General features: G+C 46.2%; 2 protein-coding genes across 2 annotated transcripts in view; both read right to left on the bottom strand.

The window, feature by feature from the left end:
- LOC109529817 (uncharacterized protein KIAA1644 homolog) overlaps positions 1–3677 on the bottom strand; it is an 11382-nt gene extending 7705 nt beyond the window's left edge. Inside the window, exons 1-2 of the mRNA XM_019893281.1 lie at positions 3515–3677; positions 1783–1997 (exon numbers count right to left, since the gene is read on the bottom strand). Coding sequence (XP_019748840.1) covers positions 1783–1997; positions 3515–3581 — 282 coding nt within the window. The 5' untranslated portion in view covers positions 3582–3677. The remainder of the gene's footprint in view (positions 1–1782; positions 1998–3514) is intronic.
- Positions 3678–5897: 2220 nt separating this feature from the next.
- The window catches only part of LOC109529811 (uncharacterized protein KIAA1644 homolog), a 3988-nt gene continuing 293 nt past the window's right edge, over positions 5898–9592 (bottom strand). The window contains exons 2-3 of the mRNA XM_019893272.1: positions 8029–8251; positions 5898–6198 (exon numbers count right to left, since the gene is read on the bottom strand). Coding sequence (XP_019748831.1) covers positions 5898–6198; positions 8029–8251 — 524 coding nt within the window. The remainder of the gene's footprint in view (positions 6199–8028; positions 8252–9592) is intronic.

The following is a 9592-nucleotide window of genomic DNA, read 5'->3' as shown; positions in this document are numbered from 1 at the left end:
TTATGAAAAACTGACTTTTTAATGTCTTTTCTCCTGGTGCGCCTGCCGGTGGTGACCCGTCAAGAGTGAAATTCAACAACATAGTAAATCTTTTGTTATATGCCTATCGGAAAATGTTTCTGTGAGCAAGCCGTTCGGAATTTCCGCCCCGTCATCGACTAATTTATGCCAAACTAACCCCGCGCCGAGTTTTTCCACTCGTGACATGGGGAAGCTGGGCCAGGTGAAAGTCCACAGCCACTTTGGAGTGACAGTCAGTCTGGCTGTCAGACTCCATTGTATGAAACGTTATCCCGCAGAGGCACAATCATGCAGAAATAAGCACGTGCCGCACGGGGGTGTGACGCACCTGCTGTCACGCCAAAGCCAAAAAAGAAAGCGTCGCTGCAGTGCGTTTTGTTCGGCGGACAGATTCGCGTTCGCTTCTCAAAAGGAGCACTTGACTTGATTGCTAGGGGAAGTTGTCAACCAAGTTGTGAGTGTATTTGAAATGCTTTCATTAGCCTGTGTGCACACTTTCCTTTCCTTTTGCGTCGGTTATTAGAATCCGAGAGAGGCGCTTCATGCGTGCTGGTGTGGAAGTCAAGGTAGGAGGCCAGCAAAACAAAAACACATCGATTGACGACATCGATCTTGACCTCGCAACAAAAGCAAATGTCAATTCCCAATTCGACACCGCGTCGACAAATGAATGTCGTGAGCAACGTAGGGCTGCTTGCACCCGCTAAGACCACACCCCTGTTCCCGGACGAGTGAATAGATAGGAGAATAAATTGGGAATTGCGGCCGCTTGCGTTAAAGCTCCAAGCTCGCTTTGCTCACGGAGCAGCGGGAGCAGAGAAGAAATGTCATCGGATGCGATGCCGCAGGGCAACGTGGCATGCTGGGAGGGCATTAGCGGTGGCGCAAGCTGCGTTTTTGTCAACCCGGTCCTCCAACCGAGAGTGTCTGATGGCACACACGTTGCTTTTTCCCCCTCAGCTCGAATGTGTTCACACCAGTTCATCGTAGACACACGACGGATTCATATCAATCGGGAGTGCTGCATATTGGATTTCAGGTATGACACCCCTGGCAGTCAGGTGCGACGCAATCATGAAATAATCAACAAGGACGCTTAAAAATACACCAATCGTCATAACTAAAAATATTTTAAATCAAATCAAACAATGGGAAGTGCATTTGTGCTCAGCCTGTAAAACATCAAGGTGCACTCTGGGGCGCTGTGTCATTTGAGGGGGAAAATAAAGTGTTTGTGAAGGAGCGCGGACATGCGCCAAGGCCATTGTGAAATAAATTGCTTTTACTCTTGCCGTGTTAAACAGATCTGCCCAAGTATGTTATGTTTGGTGCTCCAGCCCTTGTCCTAGTTTGAAGGCGGGTCTTTCGTTTTGCAAGGGGGGCGGCTCTCTGAGACAAGAGAGGAAACAACATAACCTCCAAGGACTACTCATGCACGGTGTGTGTACTGAATACGAAATGACTTTAGTGAAATAATCAAAAGCACTTCTAAAGTGCAGTGCTAAAGTAGCCCGTGTTGATTTGGAGCCAAATCCAAATGCGGATTAAAATGGTGTTTGTATCTCTGAAGCTATGGTTTCATCAACACTTTTTTTTTTCATTGTCATGTCAAAAATTGGGAAGCATGCCGACATGAAACCTGGTTTACTTGAGGGATTTTTACTGTAAAAGAAACAAAGAGAGACAAAATGGGGCGGCCCGGCGGTCCAGTGGTTTGCGCTCAAAGTGCAGATATCGTATGTAATCGAGTACTCTGACTTACTTGTGCGAATAGCCATCGGCGGTGGTCGTGAGGTTGATCTGCATGAGCATCTGGAACTCGGTGTCGTTGCAGCAGTACTTGAAGGCCGTGTTGTTGTGGTGGCAGCAGAACATGTACGTCTTGTTGTCCGACAGTCGGGGGCAGTGGAAGCCAAAGTGGTAGCGCCCCTTGTGGTCGGAGTAGGGCTCGCACACCCGGTAGTGAGCTGAAAGTGCTGCAAAAGAGGCGAGAACAAAAAGCCCCACAAAAAAACGATCAAATGGAGTGTTGTGTCCATCATATATTGTCAACTTTGTGTAGATTGTTTAAAATTGTGGGTGTGTGTTGGGGGGAGCATAATATTTCTCATTTATGCGTAATTCAATTGATGTTTGTTGTTGCTTTTATCCCCAGATTTCAATAGGCAGCCCAAGAATGAAATGAAGGTCCACTTTCAAATGCAGACGATCGGCGTCTTCAGTAGATCAGCATTTCAAAAGAGGTTGTAATCTGCTTGATGCGGTACAACCACCTTCAGCCTCGACGAGGGCAATGTCGCCATGAAAGAGAAAAGTGAGCTCAGCGGCGAGAGAGGAAGGATGAGCGCAGCCACATAAAGCGTTTCGTTCGACCTTTATGCACGCTCCACATGTTGCGGACGATGGAACAAGACTCATTTGCAGCTTTGCGTCCTATAAATCCTGGCGCATAAAAAAAGAAGGCTGAGCCAGCAAAAGTGGATGATAAAGTCTATTAATGAGGGTTGTTAAAGGAAGTGTCAAAATGGCTCCTTGAGTGGACACCAGCTGCTTTGTCATGTACCTGTTTAATTTCTTCAAACGCGCTTTTAAAATTTGGTTAACTTGACACAACCCAAAACATTTTTTTTTTTAATTTTCAAACAAATAACCTCCATTCATGTGAATTTGAGGTGGAAACAAATTGGGCCATTTTCTTCATGCAATTGAGCTAAATGTTATTACTCAGCCCATTTCTACAACGAAATAGAGGATCTAGCTAGCTAGCTGTGTGGAACCGTCAAAAAAAACCTTCATCCCTGGATGTCATAAGTTACAGAACAGTTCAACTTTGTTCTTCAACCCACTTAAGCGTGGAGGTGACGCTGTAAATGAGCTTGCCGCCTGTGAGGGACCCCACAAGCCTGTTAGCTCGCAAGCTAGCTGTGGCGAGCTACAAGCTTTCAGAGCGGCTTGATTTTTAGGCCTAATTTTTAGGGCTGCCAAAATGTAAGTGTTAACTTTGGAGATTAAATTATTTACAGCGTTAAGACATTTTTTACTCGGTTAACACAGCTTAATTTATTTCATGTTAGTTGCTTCCAGCCAAACCTAGAGGACTCGCTAACACAGCAGTAGTCATAGTTTTTCCTTTTAACTTTACTTGCTTGACGGCTGTCGGGAGAAATCTGTTGTCATTTGCGGCCCTTGCAAAGCCAAATTCAAACATCGGATTAGTCGTATATCTTTAGCCCATGTCAATTTTAGGTTAGCTTAGCGTTAAGCGTGGTCTTTTTTCGTCATCCTTTCGTGAGTATGATACTTGTCCGAAATGTAACTTGTTCGCCGCCACGCTGCCGATCACTCTAGGTTAATTGAAGACTAAAATAGCCCATGCATGTTAAGTTGATCAGCGCAATCTAAAATGAACGGGAAAGGCCTCAAAACTGCAATTTCAAGGGGACCCTTCACCGCATTCTCAGTCTTAGAAAAAATAAAATAAAATCGTGTCAACCTGCAGTGGACAGCAGCAGGAAGATGACCGCCAGGACATTCAAGGACTGCCGACTGGTGATAGTCATCTTCTCGCGGTCATGTGGAAAAGGAGGGAGGCTGCAGGAGGCAGGGAGCTCGGCTGGGACCGAGGTAGAGGGGAGCTGCTTCAGCTTGAGCAGGACCTGGTCATGAAAAAATAAAATAAAATCGTGTCAACCTGCAGTGGACAGCAGCAGGAAGATGACCGCCAGGACATTCAAGGACTGCCGACTGGTGATAGTCATCTTCTCGCGGTCATGTGGAAAAGGAGGGAGGCTGCAGGAGGCAGGGAGCTCGGCTGGGACCGAGGTAGAGGGGAGCTGCTTCAGCTTGAGCAGGACCTGGTCATCCTGTGCATGCTGAGAGCTCCTCTCACATGTTCGATGATGATGATGAGAATGCCGCTGCTGCTGCTGCTGCTGGAGGTCAGGACCCCTGTTGGGAACAAGACATGCAAGACAAAGAGGAGATTAGGAGATTGTGTTTGGTCTTTCTCGTGGCTTGAAATGTTGATGATTTGTTTGAAAATCTTTTTCTTGTTCAAATGATGAGGATCCTTATCAAGCTTCTGCAAGGCTTGCGGATGAGCGGAAAATCGGGTGTGTTGGAGGAGGGAGGCATCGAAAACAAGAGGACCGGACTTGGGCACTCCTGTAGTAAAATCTTATTTCTTAAAGCGTAGGCAAGCAATGTATTCAAACTGTGAAAAAAAAAACCCAAAACATTTAGTAGCGTATAGCAAAAGCCTGGTTTCCGCTTCCTTTGTTCTTTTGAATTGGAACGTAGCTGCAATACGGTATAATGATAGCAACAAGCCATTTCACGTATAGCTCGTCAATATGAAATATGAGAAAAGGACATTGAAACTTTTAATCGGCATTTTACTCTGCCTATTTGAGAGAGTAAGAATTGGAAGCATCAAGTATACCTGGCTTCTATTTTCAGAATATTTCACGACTATTTCTGACGTGCTCCTTCAGTGCATGTGCAGTAAAGGGCCGAGGGGGGCATCTCAAGATGAGTGCTTCCTCCACCCGCGTGCACTGTAGTTACTGTAAAACCCGTGTTGTGAATAATTGAGGAGCACCCGTCTGAAAAGAGGGAACACTTTTATTTTTGTCCTTAAAAGTTCTGCGGTTGCATCAGCGCTCGCTGCCGTTTCGTCACCGCGCGCCTGAGAAACAAGCGCTCCATGCGAAGGCAGAACGGGCGAACACGACGCGGAGGTTTGTTTTGGAGCGCGGCGCCGCACGGAGGAGGGCGAGAGGTTAGGAACGACGAGAGCAGAGACAGGAAGTTAAAATACTTCGATGAGGGAATATTTTTCGGAGGTCACGAGGGCCAGCTTCTATTTTTTTTAAAATTTACAGTCTTAGCTTGTGGTCAAAGTAATGAGATCTTTAAATCTGCGTATGTAAAAATATGCAAGACTCAGGAGACGGCAGCACGGTGGCTGCTTCAAAGTTCTGAGTTCGAACCTCGGGACAGCATTTTAATTCATATCTCAAGGCACAACTGTATTTCTTTTTCAATGATGTCCTCCGGGAGGAGAAGAAAAAAATTCCACTGAACTTGAACATAATGCTCATTTCTTATGAGTTATAGCATCAGGGCAGCAGCACAACATTAAAGGTGAAGTACGTCTGCATGACTTCGAATGCTAATGAAAAATGTACCTTATTAATGGAGCGCGCTCAAGGAAATTAAAGTTCGATCTGTTCCAGCTCCCGCGGACTGCCTTATCAAAAGAACATGAGCTGATAGCTTCAACCAACACATATGCAAACACGCGCGCGGGCACGCACACAAAGCCTCCCGCGCATCGGCCTGTCCCGCTCAAATTAAAAAAACACGCCAGATTAGACAAGCTGTCCCGTCCTCTAAAAGGCAGGCAGCTGACATCCCGGGAGACTCGTTACGGTAGCATTTGGGATATTTTTACCCCCTCTTTCCCTCCGTGTGCCCATCACTCCATCCATCCGTCATAGTTCTTGACACTATTTTACCTTGATTTCAAAACGAGATAAAATCAACAAAGAAATATCCAGGAAGGCCCAAAATACCAGTTTGGCCTAATTACAGCATTTTAGGCATTAATCCTACGATATTCTTGATCTGATTTTTTTGCTTGTTCATTAGCGGCGATATCCACGCAGAATGATGGAATGTGGCGGCCCGGTGGTTCAAAAAAAAAAAAACCTAGATGAAAAAGTTAAGACATTTTTTTATTATCAAAAATACATTTGGGGACACATAAAGTCATCGCTGATACAAATTTCCTGGCTGTTACCAAGGTGATTTGTGAAACCCTTACCGGTTTTATATTATGGGATAGCGGCCCTCTCCGTGCACCCCACAGTGACTCACCATGCGCTGGACGTGTTGTGGGGCAGCAGCGTGGGGCTGTGGCTCTCCCCTCGGAGGCTCTGTCGAGGCTGGTAGAGGCCGGGCACCGTGGGCGGAGCCTGGGCCTGGCCCTCGTCCTCCATGGAGCGTTGCCACTGACTGCGGGCCTTCTTCAGCCAGCGGCCGCCCAGCCCCCATTTTTCCAGGTAGACCCGGCAAAGCTCATAATTGATGGCCGAGTAGTAGAGGAAGTCCAGAGCCAGCAGCACCATGACGAAGAAGCCGTAGATCCACACTCCCACCAGCGCCGTGTAATTACTGCATACAAATGGACGCATTACACTCTGGATGTTTAACGGGGCGTATTATGGAAAACGGACATTTTAATGGCTTGTCTACTGGTGCGCCTGCCGGTGGTGACCCGTCAAGAGTGAAATTCAACAACATAGTAAATCTTTTGTTATATGCCTATCGGAAAATGTTTCTGTGAGCAAGCCGTTCGGAATTTCCGCCCCGTCATCGACTAATTTATGCCAAACTAACCCCGCGCCGAGTTTTTCCACTCGTGACATGGGGAAGCTGGGCCAGGTGAAAGTCCACAGCCACTTTGGAGTGACAGTCAGTCTGGCTGTCAGACTCCATTGTATGAAACGTTATCCCGCAGAGGCACAATCATGCAGAAATAAGCACGTGCCGCACGGGGGTGTGACGCACCTGCTGTCACGCCAAAGCCAAAAAAGAAAGCGTCGCTGCAGTGCGTTTTGTTCGGCGGACAGATTCGCGTTCGCTTCTCAAAAGGAGCACTTGACTTGATTGCTAGGGGAAGTTGTCAACCAAGTTGTGAGTGTATTTGAAATGCTTTCATTAGCCTGTGTGCACACTTTCCTTTCCTTTTGCGTCGGTTATTAGAATCCGAGAGAGGCGCTTCATGCGTGCTGGTGTGGAAGTCAAGGTAGGAGGCCAGCAAAACAAAAACACATCGATTGACGACATCGATCTTGACCTCGCAACAAAAGCAAATGTCAATTCCCAATTCGACACCGCGTCGACAAATGAATGTCGTGAGCAACGTAGGGCTGCTTGCACCCGCTAAGACCACACCCCTGTTCCCGGACGAGTGAATAGATAGGAGAATAAATTGGGAATTGCGGCCGCTTGCGTTAAAGCTCCAAGCTCGCTTTGCTCACGCAGCAGCGGGAGCAGAGAAGAAATGTCATCGGATGCGATGCCGCAGGGCAACGTGGCATGCTGGGAGGGCATTAGCGGTGGCGCAAGCTGCGTTTTTGTCAACCCGGTCCTCCAACCGAGAGTGTCTGATGGCACACACGTTGCTTTTTCCCCCTCAGCTCGAATGTGTTCACACCAGTTCATCGTAGACACACGACGGATTCATATCAATCGGGAGTGCTGCATATTGGATTTCAGGTATGACACCCCTGGCAGTCAGGTGCGACGCAATCATGAAATAATCAACAAGGACGCTTAAAAATACACCAATCGTCATAACTAAAAATATTTTAAATCAAATCAAACAATGGGAAGTGCATTTGTGCTCAGCCTGTAAAACATCAAGGTGCACTCTGGGGCGCTGTGTCATTTGAGGGGGAAAATAAAGTGTTTGTGAAGGAGCGCGGACATGCGCCAAGGCCATTGTGAAATAAATTGCTTTTACTCTTGCCGTGTTAAACAGATCTGCCCAAGTATGTTATGTTTGGTGCTCCAGCCCTTGTCCTAGTTTGAAGGCGGGTCTTTCGTTTTGCAAGGGGGGCGGCTCTCTGAGACAAGAGAGGAAACAACATAACCTCCAAGGACTACTCATGCACGGTGTGTGTACTGAATACGAAATGACTTTAGTGAAATAATCAAAAGCACTTCTAAAGTGCAGTGCTAAAGTAGCCCGTGTTGATTCGGAGCCAAATCCAAATGCGGATTAAAATGGTGTTTGTATCTCTGAAGCTATGGTTTCATCAACACTTTTTTTTTTCATTGTCATGTCAAAAATTGGGAAGCATGCCGACATGAAACCTGGTTTACTTGAGGGATTTTTACTGTAAAAGAAACAAAGAGAGACAAAATGGGGCGGCCCGGCGGTCCAGTGGTTTGCGCTCAAAGTGCAGATATCGTATGTAATCGAGTACTCTGACTTACTTGTGCGAATAGCCATCGGCGGTGGTCGTGAGGTTGATCTGCATGAGCATCTGGAACTCGGTGTCGTTGCAGCAGTACTTGAAGGCCGTGTTGTTGTGGTGGCAGCAGAACATGTACGTCTTGTTGTCCGACAGTCGGGGGCAGTGGAAGCCAAAGTGGTAGCGCCCCTTGTGGTCGGAGTAGGGCTCGCACACCCGGTAGTGAGCTGAAAGTGCTGCAAAAGAGGCGAGAACAAAAAGCCCCACAAAAAAACGATCAAATGGAGTGTTGTGTCCATCATATATTGTCAACTTTGTGTAGATTGTTTAAAATTGTGGGTGTGTGTTGGGGGGAGCATAATATTTCTCATTTATGCGTAATTCAATTGATGTTTGTTGTTGCTTTTATCCCCAGATTTCAATAGGCAGCCCAAGAATGAAATGAAGGTCCACTTTCAAATGCAGACGATCGGCGTCTTCAGTAGATCAGCATTTCAAAAGAGGTTGTAATCTGCTTGATGCGGTACAACCACCTTCAGCCTCGACGAGGGCAATGTCGCCATGAAAGAGAAAAGTGAGCTCAGCGGCGAGAGAGGAAGGATGAGCGCAGCCACATAAAGCGTTTCGTTCGACCTTTATGCACGCTCCACATGTTGCGGACGATGGAACAAGACTCATTTGCAGCTTTGCGTCCTATAAATCCTGGCGCATAAAAAAAGAAGGCTGAGCCAGCAAAAGTGGATGATAAAGTCTATTAATGAGGGTTGTTAAAGGAAGTGTCAAAATGGCTCCTTGAGTGGACACCAGCTGCTTTGTCATGTACCTGTTTAATTTCTTCAAACGCGCTTTTAAAATTTGGTTAACTTGACACAACCCAAAACATTTTTTTTTTTAATTTTCAAACAAATAACCTCCATTCATGTGAATTTGAGGTGGAAACAAATTGGGCCATTTTCTTCATGCAATTGAGCTAAATGTTATTACTCAGCCCATTTCTACAACGAAATAGAGGATCTAGCTAGCTAGCTGTGTGGAACCGTCAAAAAAAACCTTCATCCCTGGATGTCATAAGTTACAGAACAGTTCAACTTTGTTCTTCAACCCACTTAAGCGTGGAGGTGACGCTGTAAATGAGCTTGCCGCCTGTGAGGGACCCCACAAGCCTGTTAGCTCGCAAGCTAGCTGTGGCGAGATACAAGCTTTCAGAGCGGCTTGATTTTTAGGCCTAATTTTTAGGGCTGCCAAAATGTAAGTGTTAACTTTGGAGATTAAATTATTTACAGCGTTAAGACATTTTTTACTCGGTTAACACAGCTTAATTTATTTCATGTTAGTTGCTTCCAGCCAAACCTAGAGGACTCGCTAACACAGCAGTAGTCATAGTTTTTCCTTTTAACTTTACTTGCTTGACGGCTGTCGGGAGAAATCTGTTGTCATTTGCGGCCCTTGCAAAGCCAAATTCAAACATCGGATTAGTCGTATATCTTTAGCCCATGTCAATTTTAGGTTAGCTTAGCGTTAAGCGTGGTCTTTTTTCGTCATCCTTTCGTGAGCATGATACTTGTCCGAAATGTAACTTGTTCGCC

The sequence above is a fragment of the Hippocampus comes genome, unplaced genomic scaffold (genome assembly GCF_001891065.2).
Source record: "Hippocampus comes isolate QL1 unplaced genomic scaffold, H_comes_QL1_v1.1 scaffold62, whole genome shotgun sequence".
In the NCBI taxonomy this organism is placed as follows: domain Eukaryota; kingdom Metazoa; phylum Chordata; class Actinopteri; order Syngnathiformes; family Syngnathidae; genus Hippocampus; species Hippocampus comes.
The sequence above is the reverse complement of the archived record's forward strand: the minus strand, read 5'-3'. Positions and strand labels throughout refer to the sequence as shown.